General features: G+C 34.9%; 1 protein-coding gene across 1 annotated transcript in view; it reads left to right on the top strand.

Annotated features, from left to right (window-relative positions):
- The window catches only part of CDC73 (cell division cycle 73), a 117514-nt gene that overhangs the window by 83381 nt on the left and 13114 nt on the right, over positions 1-21019 (top strand). Inside the window, exons 11-14 of the mRNA XM_074906769.1 lie at positions 9158-9215; positions 12499-12534; positions 12913-13000; positions 20035-20196. Of these exons, the coding sequence (XP_074762870.1) occupies positions 9158-9215; positions 12499-12534; positions 12913-13000; positions 20035-20196 (344 nt within the window). The remainder of the gene's footprint in view (positions 1-9157; positions 9216-12498; positions 12535-12912; positions 13001-20034; positions 20197-21019) is intronic.

Raw genomic sequence — 21019 nt, 5'->3', positions numbered from 1 at the left:
CTGACAGGCAGCTCACCACCACACAGCCATTTGCTCACCCCCTCACAGTGGGATGGGGGAGAGAATCGGAAAAAAGGTAAAATTTGTGGGTTGAGATAAAGACAGTTTAACAGGACAGAAAAGGAAGAGAAAAAAAAAATATAAATACACAAGTGATGCACAATGTGATTTCTTACCACCTACTGACTGATGCTCAGTCAGTCCCACAGCAGTGAGCTGCCATGCCCCAGCCAACTCCTTCCCCTACCCTCTCTCCAGATTTATCGGTTAGCACTATGCCTTATGGTCTGGGATATCCCTGGGCTCAGCTGGGGTCAGCTGTCCTGGCTGTGTTACCTCCCAACTTCTTGGGCATTCCCAGTCTCCTCGCTGGCAGAGCAGTATGAGAAGCTGAGAAGTCCTTGACTTAGGGTAAGCACTGCTCAGCAACAACTAAAACATCAGTGTTGTGTTATCAACATTATTCTCTTCTGAAGTCAAAAACACAGCACTAGGAAGAAAATTAATTCTGTTCCAGCTGAAACCAGGACAGGTATGGACGAATAGTATTAAAACTTCTTTTCAGTTACTAGAAAGGAGAAAATCACATCAAGATGAAGTATAACTGGGAAAAAGTGATGCTGGATAATTTGTCAAACAAGCAATCACAAAAAAACGTAAGGTCTTGAATAGTTACCTGTGTATTAGTATGCTATTACAGCATCCCCTGTTCCAGCAACAGGATTCCGTATAACCAAGGGGAGTCTGAAAAGAGCCTCATGGGTTTCTGTTGCATTGAGACATTGGGCAGCATCACATAAAGTTAATCAATTGCTTGGGTCTTGGTTCAGTTTGGGGTTTTGGGAAATATTTTCATGCAGAAGTTAAGGATCCATCTGTATTCATTTAGGCACCTGCAGAGCTTTTAAAAATATTCTTCTCACATAAAGCATTTCATTAATTGTTCTGGAAGTTACAAAGGAACCTTTATGAGGTCTCTTAAGACTTTTTCCTCTACAAATGTACTGCTCACTGAATGCAGGTATAAGTGGGATCTTCCCATTCCTCTGTACTGAGCAACATTTTCTTTAATGTACATATGACTATTATCTTGAATGCCATTTTCAAAGCAGGATCTGAACAGAAAAATAAGTGCTTTTCTACATATGCTTAGAGTTTGTGTGTCAGTGGTGCTTTTATGCAAATCACATATTCTGTGATGTTTCTGGAGAAAACCCACTTATATGAGTGACTAATACTTGTGGTTACAGGTAGTATTGGTGATCGATGAATATAGGAAGCTGGAAGTTGAGACTGAAATATCAGCAAATTGTAGTAAATTCACAATTATGCAAATTACAGTTTGATTGAATTGATGTTGCATGTTCTGATCTTAGTATACAGAAAACCAGTAGTTTATAAACCTTTGCACCTGACTTGAGAAAGATGAAACAATCCTTTTATTCTCAATCTGTGTTTGTCAAAAATCTTTGTTTGCCAAGTAGTATGTGTGAGGCTGGCTCAGATAACTAACCCAAAGGGAAAGAATTCTAAGCTAAAATTATGTTTTAGTGATACCTACTTTTGTCTTTTCACTCAGTTCAAGGGAATGAGTTATTTAAATAAACATAGGTAGGTATATTATAGGCAGGCCTTTATTTTTAAAACAATCAAACAAAACCTCTGGAGTTCTCAGGATTAAGAGTTGTTGTTTGATGAAAACAGCTTATCCCCAGGCCAATGGAAGTGGTTATGTGTTTAATTTGGCTTTGTCACCAGCATTCCTCTTCAGCTCAAAATTGCTATTTCAATAGCAACAGTTTGAAATTACATGACTGATGTAAATTCAAGATGATGATCTTAATTTTACTGATACTTTGTGCAAGGGTAAAGATGGGAGGAGCTCTAGCACGCTTCATCAAAGACTCTTCAGGAATGTTTTGAAATCTTAGCTTTGGGGGTAGTACTTAAATTTTAAGGCATCTCAGTAATTGTTGCTTTCATTAACTCTTTCCCAAAGCATCTCCAGTCATTTTCATTACTACTAATTTAGCATATTTATATGGTTTTGTCCCTAGTTGATCACTAGTCACTACAGTAATAATTTAGATTCAGTTGTGATTTTTATTGCTTGAACCATTTTTTTTTCAGAACGAGAATATTACCTAAGCTATCCATAAATGGTGCAGTTATTTCAGTCATATTTTTCCATGTTTAAACCAAACTACTTTTAATCTGGTTGTAGCAAACAAGAAATTGCAGTGAGTATTTTTAGTGTCTCCCAGTGACATTGATCTCCAGGCCTAACCTGCTACTGAAAAAACCCATCTGTTTCTTATTATGTTTTACAGTGTCAATGTTCCAGAATTTGAGTAATTTGTCAGTTTTAATTCTATAATGGATTAATAAAGGACCAGATTTGTAAGTAACAGTTTAATCTGAATCCTGTGGAACAACAGGTGTTAGTACTTATAAGTTTCAGTTAGTCCCTTGGTGACATCAGCATAGTTTTATTTCTGCCACCCTCCCTTTTTCCTCCTTTTTCCCCCTCCTCCATCATTGTAATGCTGTACTCATTCAGAAGAGACTGTCTACATCTGATTTCCTTACACTTGTGAAATCTGTTATATGTACTACCTTTAACAGTATTTTGAAAACTATAATGAAATTTGCCTTATCCTTGTAAGAAGTTGGGCATTGAGTTTTCTTTTTTGCAACTGAATTTGAGGATTGGCAATGTTCCATTGGTATTTTTCTTCAAACCGTACTTGATAAGACATGGTTCAGTATAAGCAGTTTTGTATTTTGAAATAAATATTATTTACATAATTTTTACTAACCCCTCTTGTCACATCAGTTTTTTAGTTGTTGAAGTAGGGAATAGTGAAGATGTATTATTTTCCTTAGGCAGATGGTATCAAAAGACTGATAAATAGTGGTAAACTTTTCCCCTTTTGAAATTCATTCAATAAAAATATTTTCAATTCTGCTTAAAAACTCCCACTCTCTTTTCTAGATTATAAGGAAGTTGAAACTGTAAATACTAGAAATTATCTTTTTACTAATATTACAAGTAATGGAAGTTAAAATGACTGTGACATTAGCAGTATTTGCACAATAGTTAAGAACTTGTTATCAAATTCTATTTTTTTTACAGCATAGTTTAAAATTAGAAAGGCAGTTAAAAGCTTGCAATTTATTATTTAAATATCTGTCTTAGGGGACTTATATGCAGATTAGTATGCATGGAAGTATGCAAATAAGCTATACCAGTTTCATGTATAAATAAAATGATGTGAAACACAAGTAAAACTTAAAATCTTATTACAGTTTTCTTGATATGAACAGAAGTCACTCAATTATTAGGAAGACTGCAGAGACAGAGCAACTCAGTTGAATTGTTTTGCTTGGTTCTTTGGAAGATTTTTTTTTTCCCCTCAAGGCTTTTAAGGGCTCTAAATTCTTAGAAAAAAGCCCTGTGTTTTCAGAATCCAAGCTATTTATATGAAATAGATAGAAGTTTTTATCAAGCTTAAAGTAGGGCATCTGAACCGGTTGTTAGATATCTGGTTTTGAAGTCGTCCCATTGTTCTGGCTGTTTGTCATACACTGATGTATATAAGATTTAATTTCTAAAGAAATAATACTCTTTTCAGCTATTCAGTCATATTAGATTTTGCTGTAGCTCTTTAGGCTGGCTTTACTAGAATTTGCAAAAGTTCAATACTTTAAATCACTTGGGCAATGATAGTATAGTTGCTGGTAATTAACATGAGCTCTTACAGGCTCTTCTGCCCTAAATTGAAAATATGAATTGAAGTCTGTTCTTAAAGATCATTTTACAAGCTTACCATCCACATGTATTTCTCTTTCTCATTTAAGATCCGAGTTTTACTACGTTCATCTTTATGAACAGAATCGTCTTTGGTTGAGTTGTCTTCCATCATGGATGGTCAAGTTGAAAGCTGCATTATGTTTTATATGCGAACAGTTGCTAATACTTCTTGCAGAATCAAATGTTACTTTTTACTTCTACTACTGCTGTGCAGGAGCATGCAAGTTACCTAATAAAGTTTAGGTTTTCGGGTAAATATCTTGTACTAATTTAAATGTTATAAAGGAACAAGGTAGAAATTAAATTTGTTAAATTAAAAAAGCCACAAGATGGCAACAAATTCAATTCTATCTGTTGCTCCTACCATTTTTTTAAAGGTCAGATTACTACAGGCTGTATGGGTCTCCACATAGAAACCAGTTGGAATAGTGAATATGCAATAAAATAGAGGTTTTTTTCTTCCACTATTTGTACCTTGCGAAGCAAAACTAAGAAGCTTTTAATAGCATCTTTTTTGTGCTTCAGGAGAATAAACTAACTTGGGTATATGTGAAATGACCCTCCAAGAAAAAATTCTACCAATGTAGCATGTTTTATTGCCTAAAACATGAGGGTTCATTGTATGAGCTATGTTCAGGCAGTTTCTGATTCCATTGAGAAATGAGGGAAAGTAACTTAATTGTGGATGTTAATGCTTATTTAGCCTTAAGAAAAGTGCTAGGTATCTAAAAAATAGGGGTTTTTTTTCCTAAAATATAAAAAAAATACTACTTGGGTCCTGGTATCAGATGAATATTGGTAACTGGTGATTTCTGCAAATCAACACGAAGAATTACAGAATTTTTTTAATTAAAAAGGTCAACAAACTGAGAAGGTTTTGAAAGCTGTTAAAATCCAAACAAAACCACACCCACTGCTGGGTAACTGCTTACAACTATAGATTAATCCGTTTACTTTTTTTGTTAGGTGATATCTGCATAGATGGAATATTGCAGATTTACTATTGCAAGAAATAGATCTTTCACATTGTTAAACTTTTTACGTTAAAATGGATTGAGGATGCAGACAAGTATGATAAGCATCAATCCAAAACAATTTGTATGTTCATCATATATTGCAACTTGCCGGTAAAATGTAAAAGCAGGGAAGGGAAAATGAACGCACATGTGAAAGGAAAGGCGTAAAGCAAGCTGTATACAAAATGTATGAATTTTAAGGGACTTTAAGCAATAAACTTAAAGCTTCTTGTTACTTTAAATGTAGTTTCCACTTGCAAAACTTATAAGAGCACATAGCAGTGTTTGAATTTTTAAGACAAACATAGAAATTGTGTGAAAGAATAAGGGAAGAAAAGAACGCACTAAAAGCTTAATTGCCAGAGTGTACAATAATACTAGAAGTCTGTTGTCCTTCAGGGTGTGAGGTTTTTTCCTTGTTTGACTATAAATGGGAATCCAGATTTTTTCACACGTACTAACCTGTTTTCTATTCATGCATTGGTTTGCAAACCCAGTATTTTTAGGTGTTTAGGTAGGATAATGCTAAATAGCATAAGACATACAAAATGTCTGCTTAATAACTGCTTTTATTTTAGTGTAAGTATCTAATACAATAGGAAACATTAGTACTGCAATGGAATGAATTCCACTGAAAAGTACATACAGAGATGTATATCTGTAAATGATGCAGTGAAATCCGGGAAAGTATGAAGCTTTCATTTTCGTGTTTTCCTGATTTCATTCGATGTCAGGTTGTTGCTTCTGAATGGTTAAATACTCATGTATTTAATGTAAATCATAAGTAAACTATATATATATCCTTCTATGGTAAATTAGCACATCTAAACCAAGTAATATGTTTTTGATTATAATACGATGTTAAGTGGTCGTCTCAAAGAAAATTTGTATTTTTCAAATTACATGGTTTTGTTACTAAATTAGTTTCAACTTATGAATATTCATAATACACTCCTTAACAGTCTCAGACGGCTTATGCATAAGAATTAGGTATGTCATCTATGAACAAAACTGTTAAGTGTTCAGAAACTTTGAGGAAATGAATGTTCTTTAAATAGCTAAACAGTGATTGCTACTGCCTCTGATGCAGGGTACAGCTGCACAAACAAAAGCTCCCCAAACTGGAGTTTGAATTTGCAGTGTGCTAGTTACTTATGAGTAACTTTCATATTTAAAACTACACATTAGAAGATTTGAAATATCTTACTGTGCACTCCCTGAGAAATAAACTACTGTCATTACAAGCAGTTATAGCATGTTACAAGAAGTTGCCTCTGCATAGCTAACCAGGCCCTGTGTAGTAGAATGAACCGACTATGAAGTTTATTCTGGACACTTAATTTTCTTTTCCTCTGGGAGAAATCCTAGCATATAGTTTTCTGTGGTTATACCTGCCTTGTAAACAGAGCCTGAATCATTGATCAGTGCTTTGTCATAGGAAGAAGTTATACCTCTATGTGAATGCTTTTGAAAAGCATTAATTTTGTATTGAAACTTAGCATCTTTTGTTTTCAAGACAATGTGAAATGATAGCAAAATTATCCTGCTAGTGACTTCCTTATTGAAAGCAGGTTTTCTTTTCCACTCGGTGTATCTTGTCAATCATTACTGCGCTGAACTTTGGTTTCTTCCTCATCTTAATAGTATACTTTTCTCCTTATAAACCTTTCGACAAATGTGGGGTTGAAATATTGATAAGAACTTATTTTGTTACATTGTGTCCAGTTTTTACATAGTAGGAGTTAGTATTAGGTCACTGATAATCAAAAAGAGAGATGTAAATCGGTTACAAAGAATAGATGTTATGCCTTGAGTAGGTGACAATTGAACCTCTGTGCCAAGATGTCAGAACATCAGTTGTGAGCTGAGGTTCATCCATGAAATTATCACAGTCTAAGGCAGTGATTTACAGAACTAAAAGGTGTGACCTCCATGACTTATTGATTTGCAAAAATTGTTCTTACAACTAGAAAGGTCGCAGACATGGAAGTGGCAGCCATCTTTGTACCTACTCAATTAAATTAATTTCTTATCATAACTCAGATGGATCATGTGATTTTATTTTTTTTTTATGTGATGATTTTTTTTTTTTTTTGGTTGCTGTTTTGGGATTGAGGTTTTTGTTTGCAGTCAACAAAGCCCTGTCTTTTTGTTTTAGGCTTCTGCACTAGGTTTCCCATTAATCACTGTAGAGAAGACAATTTAGAGGAAAGTATGAAAAACTCCCAAACAGATAATTTGCCAGTTAACTTTTTTAGGCTTGATTCCATGTATATACTGGTGCTTTATGGACATCTTGGTGAAGAGAGAAATCACAAGCACAAGTCATATGGAAACCAAGCAAGGCTTCAGTTGTAATGTGCTTATAATTCTTTCTAAGAATTTCCCAAAACTCTAGAATCTCTGAAGCAGCTCCTGGTTCCCTCCCATCGTTGTAGCTGCCGTAGCACCTGCAGGGTCGATTTGAGACACTGGAGACACTCAGTATGTGGAAGGGGAGGCAGAGAAGTTGTATTACTGACTCTGTAGGGAAGGAAAGACAAATGGACACGTGGGACTGCAGGCAGTGATAAGTGGATTTAGAAACTTGAAACAGCATGACAGGAAGTGACGTTTCTTTAGCTTGATGTTTTTCTTTCCATTTCATGAGGTGGTGTGAATGTAAGGAGATGTTATGGGAGAATTCTCAGTATTTCTTAAAAATGTATAATTACTACACCACAGGAACAGTCTTTTCAACCAGAAAATGACATTTTTCTACAGAAACAGATGCAAACTGTTTTATTTCCACTTTCTTGGTTAAAAGAAAGATGATTGTTGTTTCAAATAACTGCTGTTTCTCAGTCACAAGGCTTCTCTTAAAGGAAATCTGCTTTTCCAGCTCCTCTTCCTTTAGAGTGTGGTGTTTTGGTTTTTATAATTTTCTGAGTAATTATCGTGAAAGGACATTGGCAAAAATACCTTTTCTCAGACGCTAAAAAAGTAAGTCTTAAAATAACAGTTACTGACTCAAGTGCCCTACATAGATGTTGGTATTTTAATAATCAGAAGGGAGTACATAAAAAATTGGAATGAATCCATTTCTTGCAGTGTAGGGTTAAATCCTTACACTAAAGATTAATAAGTTGCTGACTGTAAAAGTTACAAAAGCTGCTTGCTGTACTAGATGACAGCTCCAGTTTATTGTAACTAATCATGGGTGGCTTTGACTAAAGCTCAGGGAAGAGCATTTTGAGTAAATCTGTGTTTTCTAAGAGCTTGTCAAGTGATCTTTTATTTGTACTTCACAGTTCTTGAGATAAAAACAGTTTTAACTTTCATGGTGGAAACTCAAAAGCAGTGTCTTTAAGTGTTATTTAAATCGTGGAACTTGAGGCCACTTGTGTGTTATCCCTGCTCATTAGCTTTTTTGGAATTACAAAACATTGTTATTTATGCATGGACATACAAATGTGATAATGCCATGTTGGAGTTCTTTCCAACAGGTTTTTCCCAAAGTGGGATCTCTGACCTTTTTTGAGTGTCTCACAGTTGTAGGATACACTTCACATAGCGTTTAAGTAATTTTCAGATAGAATTAGTGGTTTCATGATAAAAGGTTGTCTGTCAACCTTGCAAATTGAAGTGGCTGGAATATAAAATATTTTTTTGCGGTGTTAGTATTATTGTTAGTAATACATGTTTTGTTCAGTGAGGTTTCACAGCAGTAACTGAAGAAGTTATTCAGTGTTGCTTTGGAACCAGTTGTGTGTGACTTCACTGTTCTTTTACCTGGTGTGTTGACTCTGTAGAGTTAACAAGAATAAATAGTAGTGCAGGTCTTGTGTTACATTAAGGTAATTGGATAAGGCATGAGCAGAACTAATTATCACAAGAGTGCTATTATTGGGCACTAAAACTCTTCAAGGCAGGAATGCACTGTAATTTCTTGGTCCTAGTTTTCCATCCGGAGCATAAGCAGATCTTGTTTTGAAATTTCTAAGGCCAGTTGGTTGCATTTATATTACTAAAGTTTGGTGAAAGTGATCATAGGTGAAATGAAACACTATAAATAGAAAAGGTTTCCTAGAATATAGAAAATTTCTGATTGACATTTGATGGTTAAACTGTAAACTGTTAAAAGTTTATGAGGTTGTCTGTCTTCCCTAAATCTAAAACAGAATCTGTGAAGAGTTTTGAATATTCTCATTATCTTCTTTCTTCTCTTTAATAGAAATGTATTAGCCTCACTTTTGTGATACCCTCTGTAGCTCTGTGTTCTTTTAAAAAAACAGTGTACCTGACAAGAAGGCTAGCTGTTAATGTTGCCTCTTATATCTTTTAAAAGGAAGGTGCTTCTGCTCGAAAAACACAAACCCCAGCAGCGCAGCCTGTACCACGACCAGGTAATGTAACCTACTATCATTGGTTTCTGTTCCAAGTAAGTGTGAGTGTCAAAGCAGTACTACTTAAAACTTTAGTTAGCTGAGGAATGAAGTGGGGATCACTTACTTGTGGCCTTTAACTGCATATGTATTGGAAATTACACATAATTTTTAGTTAACATTATACCATGGGGCTTGTGTTCATTCTCTTCAGTGTGCTGCCCAGTTAGCCCATTATATGCTCCTGAAATTAAAACCCAACAAACTTCTTGCTTGTCAGCTCGGTAGTTAACAAATGCCACCTCAAATATATAAGAAGAGCTGATGAATATTCCAAGAAGAAACAACCTAAATAGAAAAGTTAATCTAAAAAAAAGAAAATATTATTACTTCTATTATTAATATATCAGAACAAAGTCTTTCTCTGAATGTGTTATCATTGTTCCTCGCACTTCTTAGAAGCACATAAGGTATTTGTAATAGGGCCAGAATCCTTAACTGGCTTTTTAGTTCCCATTTAGTAGACTTTAGCTACCAAGTTAATTTAGTATGTCAGATTGAATCTCAAATTGAGATTCAGAGATAGAATGATACAGGTACTTTGTTTTGTTTTAATGAGACACCCTTAGAGTTTTTAAAAGACTGTACAAGTACAAACAGCATATGAGAACATCAGTGGTTTCAAACAGCTATGTCCATATCTGCACCTAGTTTACACACTGTAAGAATTTCTGGTTTGGTGGATGAAAGTCTCAAGTGAAGGGTGTTATTTAAGAACAAGATAATCGTTTTTATCATTATGCAGGTCTTGGAAAGGGGTCATTTCTGGTTTTTTGGAAACAAAACTACATTTTAAAATCAGTATACTTTTTCTAGAAATACTGGTAGAGTACTGTATATTCTCGTTAAGACTAATAAATGCTTTCAGTGTGTCCTTTGTTAATTCTTTGAGATTTATTAGTAGGATTTAATACTAAGACTTAATATTGCAGAAATTATTCTACCCCAAAAATATATTCTAATACTGAATATTCTCAGCATACCTAAATGCTGTTGTCTACAGATTCTTCTGTTTGGTTATTTTGGTACTAGAAAGGTCAAGCTGCCTGTCATACTTATCTCACTAGCCCTGTTAAGCATAATAATGCAAATGGAGTTGACAGACAGCAGTATGAAAAGGGTAGAAGTGGCAAGAACAGAAATCTGACTTGAGTTGTCACAGGCCCCTGCTGCTAGTTGTGACTTCATGGGCACTAACTGGCAGGAGCGTGGTTTCTGTACGTTACATAGGTTATACTGATAGTGCCCTTCTCAAAGGGAATCTAATCCATTATCTTGCCTCTATATTAGAAATTGAAGAAAGATTAAAGGAAAATATGTGTAGTCTGAAGAAAGTATATACTGCTTCATTAAAAAAAACCCACGTTATCTTTCTGCCTGTTCTAGGATATTTTGGGGTTTGGAACTTCTAAAAAATCACTTGTTCTGTTCTTACCAGACAAAATACTTAAAATGTATGATTTCCAGGAGGATGCTGCTTTGCACGTAAGAAGCGTTAGCTGAATTGGGCAAAACAGTTGTATGATGCAGATTTGAAAAAACATCTGACGTGCTTTTAATTTAAGTTTGGTTTGTTTTTTTTTTTCTGCACCTTTCTGCAGTACCAAGTTTTCTACTATCCTGGCTTGGTACAGCTATCAAACTTCTTGGAGATGCTTTCTTCCTAAACCCCAAAACCCCCCTTTTTTTAAGGCAGCTCATGCTGCCCATATATTTTAGGAACTTTTTTACATCACGAAGATACCTAGATTTAAAAAAAAATGAAATCATTGGGTAGGTAAAGTTCATGTAGTTCAATATAGTGTTGCCAATTATATCTGTGCACTTGACAGTGTCAGGAAAAGATAATTAAGGATATGGTCTCAGTATTTCAACAATGGCAACTATGCGTTGTGAATATTTATACTGTTCTAGGAAGTTTCTGAAACAGTTGGTCATAAATAAACATGAGCAAATTGGTGCTATGAAATTGGAAGTCAATTAATGGAATTTGCCATGCATAGTAGCAGTTGAGACTTGAGTTAGTCTGTACTGATCTTTCTACTACTCCCCATTTTCCAATTTTGTGAATTAGGATTAACATGGATGACAATAATTATCAAGAACAACAGTTCTTTCCTTAAGTTAGGACTTCAGAAAACTGGACTACAAAAGGTTTATTTGGAGGAAGCCAGGTTATTCAGTAATAGCACCAACGTGAACATGTATGCTTTTCCAACATTGGACTGAATTATCTCCCATATTGAGGAGGTCACAACTTGGAAGAAGTGGAAACATTTTATTGGCGGGTTGGGGGGGGATTCTTTGGTTTCTGTCTGTCTAGTATTGTTTGTGTGGTTTTGTTTGGGGGGTTGTTAATTTTCTGGTTTGGTGGTTTGTTGTTTTGTTTTGTTTTTTTGTGGTTTTTTTTTTGTTGTTGGGTTTTTTGGTTTTTTTTTTGTTTTTTTGTTGTTGTTGGGTTTTTTTGTTGTTGGGTTTTTTTTTGTTGTTGGGGGTTTTTTTTGTTGTTGGGTTTTTTTTTGTTGTTGGGTTTTTTTTTGTTGTTGGGGTTTTTTTTGTTGTTGGGGTTTTTTTTGTTGTTGGGTTTTTGGGTTTTTTTTGTGGTGTTCTTTGGTTTGGTTTGTTTTTTTTGCTTGAATTCTATCGTATCTGTCACATTTCACTGTTTTCTGGCACCCAAAGAACTCATGTAACTCAAACTGCAATCCAGAATTAACTTGAGGAAGCCCTAAATTCAGGTTTTGGTTGTTGAAAGTTCTTTATGTGTTAAGGATAGCTAAATCTTACAGATATGTACAATAATAATTACTAATGAAAAAGTGAGGGTCTGTAAAGATTAGTTTGTTGTGAAACAGTCTTCCTGTTTATTCAGCACTATTGAACTTAAAATGTACAAGCAGCTTTTTTTCAAGATTGCTGGCAATTTGTATCAACGCTATAGTGCCCTGATCTTTTGAGGAAGATGGAGAAGGGATGACTAGTTTCAGTAAAATTGACTCAGCTGTCCTAACATCTGTTTCAGATGGTCAAAAGCTCTTTGTCATCTGAATACTGAGACCAAAATGATAAATCCCTTCTTCAACTTTGTGTATTGCAGCTGAGAAAATGATCTAATGACTGTAGTGTGACTCCTCTCTGTTCATTTCTGCAACTAAAAACATTACAAATGTCATTGTAAGGCAACATTTAATTTATGTATTACTCATTCTGCCATACTTTCTGTTTTGTTTTTTTTTTTTCTCAGTCTCTCAAGCAAGACCACCTCCAAACCAGAAAAAAGGTGAGTCAATTTTAGTTACACGATCCTTTAAATTTTTGTGTGAATTGTGCCCACTCTATCTTTCCTGGAGCCTCAAGCAACAATATAAACAAGCAGTGCAATGCAGACAGCATTCTGTTTTGCTAAATATGGGTCCTACCCATATTTAGAGACTCCTGATACAGGAGTACACTTTTTTGGTGAATGAAAACCTTCAGTTTAGAAAAGACTTACTACAATTTTCCTTGAATATTTTTTCCATGTTTTTGATCTGTTAAGCAAGAGTTTTGGTTTTATGTACAGTTCCTTTGATGAAAAAAGGGGGGTGAGGAGTGGGAAACCAACAACCGAAAGTGCAACAAAAAAAGCCAGGCAAATGTAACTTTGTTATTTCTGCAGGGTCTCGAACTCCCATAATCATTATTCCAGCAGCCACAACCTCTTTAATAACGATGCTTAATGCAAAGGACCTTCTGCAAGATCTGAAGTAAGTAGCTGATTAGAACATACTGTATAAACTGTTTTCGGATACAAGGGTGTACTAGTACCAAATTAGTAATTAAGCAAGAGGGAGTATCTACTGTCTAGTGACAAACTAGTTTTACAGACAAGAGTAGAAAATATATTAATGCCTCTTGAATAGTTTCAAGAAAGCAAAAACTTACTTCCAGAGGTTTAGCACAAGTTACGACCTGTGGGCCAAATGGGCAGATTGAGAAGAAAGTTTTACAGTACCATTTCTAATGTCTGTAGTGGTTTTCTTTTATGTAACATATATGCACATGTGTAACTGCTCCATGAACCCTTACAATTGACAAAGGCTTAGAGAAGATGAGCATGGGCAATGTGCTCATGGAGGTCAGAAAAGATTTTGGGAAATGACCACAGTTGTTATAAAGGAGAAGACAACTGGTGGGTGGCCTCTGTTTTAGGTAAACAGCTGTATCAACTGTGAGCAGGTCAGCTGGTTGTGTAACTAAAGAATTTTTCTTATAGTTCACATACAACAAAAATAAGAATAAAGCATTGTCATTCAGTGTTGATGTAAATTCATACAGGGAAATACTAATGAGTTGCTAAAATTTGTTTATTGCATCACACACCTGATTCTAAGATTTAATTCATTATGGCTGAGTGCAGTCAACACTGCAAATTACTTTCTTCTTGGTAAGGTAAAATGTGCTATTATGGTAAGAAAACCAAACAAAATACTCCATCTTTCTGCTTGTCCAATGGATCATGGTATTTAGCTGTCTATTGGTTAATACCAGTTAATTTTTCTAAAACAGGCAGTCATTTTCAGAGAAATACACTGTTATAGGTTGTCTGCAATGGCATGTTAAAAAAAAATATATGGAGAGCTCTTCTTTCTTCTACCTTCAGCACTTTGCTTGTCCTTTATGAGACTGCTTTTCTTCAAAAATAGGCAGTCCTTACTATGGTGCTACAGCTTTCACTGGAGTTGCTTTAGAAAATTTTTAAACTGTGCTGTGAGATAACAGGTGTCTTCTGATCTCCAGCTATTTCTAGTTTCTCAACTACTGCCACCATCAAAGATCCAGTAAGCATATTGAACTCTTGGTACCTCTACCAAAATATTTAAATGAAGAGAAGGCTGGCTTTTAACACCATAGTTTAATGTGCAAGCAGTTAGACTGATATAATTGTGCTGACAGAGAATGTTGCTTGTTTATGTGGGGGTATATGTTTAAGAAAAAATTTCACAACTACAAGCCCTGAATTTTACATCTATGTAATTTGTGACTTTCTGGTACAGGAATACCTATAATGGAATAAAGAACCTGTGTCATGTCTATCTGTGCTAGGAGGCTTGTACTATTTTCAGCTCCACTAGGGTAGAGTTACAGTTAACTTCTCAAGAGCTGCCCTGAGAGGAGGCTGATTGTTAGAGTGCAAAGCACATGATCCAGAAAAAAAAGAAGAGATTAAGTTTAGGGTTCAGAGGTGGACACTGGTGTAGTTAACAGGTATGAAAGACAAAGTGAAAAAAGCAAGGTATATAAATAAATCAGAAGTGCAATAACAGAATTCAGAAGAGCAAAATATTAATTTAGCCATGACAGTTCTAGCACTCTACTAGAAAATGCGGCACCTGGCCTGTATTCTTTTTGCATTCAGATTTATTGAAGTAGTTTGTTTAGGAATGGCTGCAGGGTTTGCTGTTCAGGTATGCAGAGTGTAGAACTAGCCTTGATGTAGACTGTGATTGATAGATATGTGATGGTTTTCCAAGGAAAGCAGGTTTACCTCATTTCTGCCTCTAAGTCACCACCTTCTTTAACTCATTGCCCATTTGCAGCTAAAGTTGACAGAAGAGTAGAGGTCTGGAAGACGCATATCATTACCATGTTTTGGAATAAAGAAATATTGTCCAGATAGAAAAGACACGTGCAAATTAAAACTCCCTCCCTTACCTCTGATGAAGAAGATGTAGGTAGATTTGAAATTCTCGTAGTTCTAGGTGATCAATCAGCCTGCTTGTATTAGCCAGGAGAGGAGATCAGTGATATAGCACAAGGAGAAGGGATTTTTGGATCTGGAAGAGTAAAAGCTGTTGCAGGGAGACTGCTAAGAAATGTAAGAGAACCCAGAGAGAATGATGCCCCCAGGATTATTAGGACATGGAAACTATTATACATGTGTGACAAAGGATGTTTACAGGGCAACTTTTTTTTCCATGCCTGATACCGGAGGCAGCGCACTTCTGTGAACTGTGTGATAATAAAGAATGAGTATTTGGGTTTCATAAATAAAACCAACTTTTTTGATTCCCTCCATTTAAATGTTTCTTAAAATCAGGAACAAACTTAGTGGAAATTATAATTAGAATTCAAACCACTTAAAATTAAAACTAAGTTGTAACTAGGAATCTCCATCTTTTAGGGTAGGTTTTTGTCTAGAATGCTGGATTTTTTTTGGTGAGTAATTGGACTGCAACACATTGTCACTTTGGATAAGAGAAAAAGTAATTGTGGTATCATTGGCAGATATTTTAAGTTGTTTGCAAAATAAACAGGACAGTCTTCATCCAGTATATGGTAGGCATTAAATTCTATTGTCAAAGACCAAAAGAAACATTAATTTTACCCACATTTTTAGTAAGCCTTTTCATACGTTTGTAGTATGTTGGGGTTTTTTTTCTTGCCAAACCTGGGTGACATTTGTATGATGCTTAGCATCTTTAATTGAGCACTAATATTATGGTCTGGTTTGAGGTAGAGAATATGGAAAGCAGGAAAGCTATCATGAGTAGAATGAAATACATATAATTATAAACTGGAAGCATGTAACTCGTTTAAGACTTTTTTTTTTTAAGATGTCTGATTTGTCTGTTGGATGTATTCGTTGCAACTTACATTTTGTAGGGGAACATTTCTATATACAATTGTAATATATACAATTGACATGCTGTATAGTATGCAAATATTATTGATAACCTTTTTTTGAAAGGTTTTTTTTCTAAGTAGGCAAGTACAAGATAAAAATGAAGAATTTCTAAAATGCTAAAAAGGTATAATTTAACGTCAGAACTGCAGTACTTTATGGTATATTGTGAAGCTTCTTTAAAAATATTTCATATAATATACTGTGTTCTTATTCACTATCTGAATGCAACACTGGATATCATAATTATTGTGTAAAATCTGGCTTTCCACACTAAGTATTTGAGAATATGTGAAGTTAGACTTTTCGGAGGCAATGCTTCTGCTTTACATGGAACAAAAGCAAGGCAGGAATTACATCAGGCAGATGTGATGATTAGGTGATGTTTATGTATTTTTATTATTATGATGCTTTCTTTCATGATATGTTTCACCATATGTGGCCAGACAACTCACTGAGACTTATCCAGCTTTGATATTGAACAAACTATCTGAAATATTCAGAGATGATATATTACCATAAAAAAAAAAAATTGTTCTCTCGTAGAAGCAGGTATATGAAGCTTTTGATACTGTAATCTAACAAATACATTGAGAGGGTTGTAAAAATAAGTCTTCAGTTCTAAACACAATCGAATGTATATTATGATGATCTCAGCTACTGTCCGGCATTGGTGCTGTCTTATTCTCTGTTCATGTGTTTTTCTGGTCCCCAACTCAGGCATACTGAAAGTGCTGACCCTGACCTCAGTGAAAGTGTTTTAGTGCTAGCAATTGATGTGAGTTTAGAGGCTAGGCATGAGTAGCTCTGGCAGTTCAGTGGATAGTATCTTACCAGTTATCTCCCGTAATTTGATTTTCTTCAATTGCTTCCCTGTTACCTTAGGAAAGGGAACTGCTGTCTTTGTAAAGTGAGTGCACCAGTTTTTATGTGGATAATGGTTTTGGCAATTAACAGCAAGAGTGGTGTGTGCTATTAATTTCTCAGTAGGGGTATAAAATTGGATTCTAAGTAGATATGTAATATTGTTTTTTGCTATGGAATAGTAATCTGGAGAAGCAACAAAAAAATGTAAGCTTCTGCACAGTCAGGTTTTAGAACACATTTCTAGTGTGTTGGATGATTAAAAAGTTGTCAAGTACAAATGTGTAGTTAAGCCACCAGCTGTAGTATTGTGGCGAATAATTCCCAAGAGAAGATGGGGTTTTTGGTGTTTTCTTAAATACTCGGATTTCTTAAGCCTGTCTTTTATGTCCAGGTAATGACGGAGTAAGCCATGATTGTATTTCTAATCATACAGTAATTTCCATTGATTCTCAATTCTTGAGCATATGGCTTTTATTGTATTTACTGAATCAATGGTTCCCAGAAATGCAAGCATATCTTTCATAAACTTTCTGTATGCTGTCATTTATTCCTCTACTCCGTGTGTGTACATATATGTAAACTTTTCCTTAAATGTTTTCCTTATGAAACGGGAAGTGACCTTAGAGAAGATGATCATATCTTCTGTACTGTTTGATGTGAACATGCACACTGATATTTTTTCTTCAGAACGTTCAGATAACAACCTATTTTATGTTCTGTCCTGGAGAAATGTGTTCAAAAACACTGAGATTTTTACAGTAAATAAAACTGAAGCTATTGTTTAGAAGATATGTAACTGACATGCAACTGAATGGTGCCTTAATGGCTGTAGCACCGTTTCTAGCTGAAATGGAGAGAAACTGTCAATAAACTAGTGTTGAATTTAATTCTTAAACACAGAAATATTTCAAGCTAGAAGCAGAATTGAGAATGCCTGTTTCAGCCAGATTTGAGGAGTCTGATATAATAGTGAAATTGTTAAGACTCTGTAGAATACCAATATTGCTTCTTGTCTAATTTGGCAGGCATGGCTTGGTTTCCTGTTTCCATTTAAAAAGTGTTTGCTTCCTCACATGTACAAATTAAATTTAAAATGTGACCTTTTAAATTGCTGTTCCTATGAAAATTTGATTATCACTGTAATGTATGTACAGCTGTTTGGTTTTTATTTACATATTCTGTAAGACTTTGCTCTTGTTTAGTACATGGGACACGTGAAAAAGAACAAAATTCTTCTCAAGCTCTCCACCATTTTAGCTGATCTTGGCTTTTCATTTAGAACTTGCCCCTTGGGTAAAATGTGCTTGAGGGGTGGGAATTTTTGAATTTTTATTATTTTTTTTTTTTTAGAAAAACATCTATTTCCATCTTTTCAGCCTAGATTCCTTAGTTGTGATGGGTGAAGAGAGACTCATTGAATGGTTTTCTTAAAACCTCAAGACCACCGAGCAAATTCTTATTTTCAATTATAAAATAGTTTCCTCACAGTTAGTATTGGCAAAGCAAAGCCTGCAACGTGTTGGCAGGACAGGCCATTAGGTATGGTCATGATTGAAGTTGCACCTCACTTTTGAGTTTTTAAATTAGCAACTTGACTAGAAATACTTCACTCTGATGTCACATTTGGTAGCTTTTTCTAAAGTAGGGCTGCGTTGAATGCTTCTGTGTGTAGCATGCAATTGTATGTGTAAGTTGGTTGTGGTAGGTAGAATATGTGTAAATATTAACTGTTTTCTAATTACTTCAATTATCAGTGAAATTACTGTCGTAACTTTTTTTTATAATATTCTAGGGGGCCTATATGTACTTTTTCCTAGTGTATCCTGTATAGCTTTTTGGTCTGTATTTTCTTTAGAATGTTGTTGATTTACATGTACTAGACAGATAAGCATAATTCAATTTATAGCTTATAATTTAACATTTGTAATGCTCTTTCTGTATTTGCAACAATAGTCAACTCTAATGCACAATTCATAGTCATTTTCAGTTGTGGGTGTTTTTTTTTGGTTTTGTTCTTTTTTTTTTTTTTTTTTTCCCAGTGTATTTGAATGTGCATTTCAGAAATTGGTTGTGTCTTTCTGGTTTTGAAACAGTTAAATCATGAAGAGTATCTGGGGGCTTCATCTGTGTATTTACATTAGGAAAGTAAAATAGTTTTGCTTGAAGGTTTACTGACATTTTCCATGTGCTGCCTTAAAACATCTTTGTTTGGTTTGTTTCCCCCAAAATGCCATTTTCTCATTGGATTATAAGATGGTAGCAAGACCTAGTATTTTCAAGTTGACTGAATAATGAATTTTTCCTCATACTTCATTTTTTCATTCCTTTTTTTCTATTTTTCCAGCAATAGGAAATGCAGTCTGCCTGTTTAAGCACATTCAAATTGGTTTTTAGTATTCACATGGAAATAGGTTGAAGAGAACAAATAGAAATGGTACAAACAACTTACCCAAAAAAATGTAGTAAACTTTTAAAAAGCACCATCTGTACTATAATGAAGAGAAATCTTACCAATTATGTAGAGTACTTCGTTTTTAAAATGCAGCACCAATACTTGCGATAACTTTTGCAGTTAAGTGAAACATAGTGTTTCTTTTTATCAGAAGTTTTGGAAATGAAATGTCAGCAGCAAACTGTGTTAGTAGTGCAGCTGGATGGTTTGGAATATAATATTAGAAGAATGTGAGTCTGAGCTCTGTGCTTTTGCTGGTCTGGTAGGTGATACTGGTCACATCAGCTTATGTTTCTGTGACATAGTTCCATAAAATGTACAAATTTGGTATTTTTCCTTTTGATAAAATCCAGTGAGATTCATCAGTAAAAAGGCTTAGACTACTCTTACATTTATGATGCCAGTTTTGAGAACTGTTCTGTGTATTTTATCTCCACATCACAGAGGAGACTCATGAAATGGAATTGCTTTTTTTTTTTTGAGGCGGGGGGCTGAAAAATAAAAGATCTATAAGTAATTTGGGGGTGTGTGTCACATCTTAAGCATTTATTTTTGTCATACAGAGATTACACAAGATGTGAGGATCACATTATCCTTATTTTTCTAAGCACTTAATCTATGAGACAAGCTATTTAGGAAAAAAAAAACCAAAACAAACCAAACCAGAATTATAGTATTGTACATAATAGTAACCAGATGAATCACTGATAATGTAAGATCATTGTCATCCAAAAAATTAAAACTGATGCCATCAAATAAAGTGCTTTTGTCTACTGAATGTTTACTTATTCCCTAAGGTTTGTACCGTCAGATGAAAAGAAGAAACAAGGCTGTCAACGAGAGAATGAAACTCTAATACAGAGAAGGAAGGACCAGATGCAGCCTGGGGGAACTACAGTCAGCGTTACTGTACCTTATCGAGTAGTAGACCAACCTCTGAAACTTATGCCCCAAGACTGGTAAAATAGATTTCTCTTCACAAAATGTCTTAAGCAGGAGAATACAGAATTTGGAGGGGACCAATAAAATGTTACTAAATTAACTAAAAAGTGAAGATACGGATATAAGAATGGACTTGATTGTTAACTGTACACCTGTCTTCAGGTGAAAATAATATGAAACTACACTTATTTAAAACGTCTCGAGAAATCGCAACATTCTGCATTTTAGCAATATGAGCAGCACAATAGGTTTGCCTAAACTGTTTCAGAAAGGAATATTCATGCTAGTATTCTGGTTCATAACGCTGTAGTGTGCAAGTCACTGAAACGTGATCTGAGAGAAAAATTGTCCTTTCTGCTTTCTGAAGTCTATTGGGAAGTCTATTCTGAAGTCTGCTGAGAAGATACATTTGCAGGCCTTCAGCATCTGACGTTCTAACTTTTTGTAGTAGTTTAAGGAGGAAAGGAAGAAAACACGTCAGACGGTAAAGATTGAACTGTGATTTCAGTAATGAATCAGATTCATTGAATGGGATTCAATGATGGAAGCTTGCTTCTGAAGGGAGAGCCCCAGTTGGGGAAAGGGAATCATAGGTAGCTTTTACTTTTAAAAAGAAAAAGCTGGAAACAGATTATTTTGTTCATAGTCCATTCTTCATTGCTATGAAGACATGCTACTTTTTGAGCAGGAAGATTCTGGAGAAACATCTTATTGTTATTTGATGCATTGAATTAGGCAACATTTTTACTTCTTCCTCACACATGTAAAGATTTTAGACATGCACAACAAAATTTGTAGTGGTTTTGTCACTTACAAAGTAGATTTTAATATAGAGGAATA

The sequence above is a fragment of the Athene noctua genome, chromosome 5, assembly GCF_965140245.1.
Source record: "Athene noctua chromosome 5, bAthNoc1.hap1.1, whole genome shotgun sequence".
In the NCBI taxonomy this organism is placed as follows: domain Eukaryota; kingdom Metazoa; phylum Chordata; class Aves; order Strigiformes; family Strigidae; genus Athene; species Athene noctua.
Note: the sequence above shows the minus strand (reverse complement) of the source record. Positions and strands in the feature narration are given on the sequence as shown.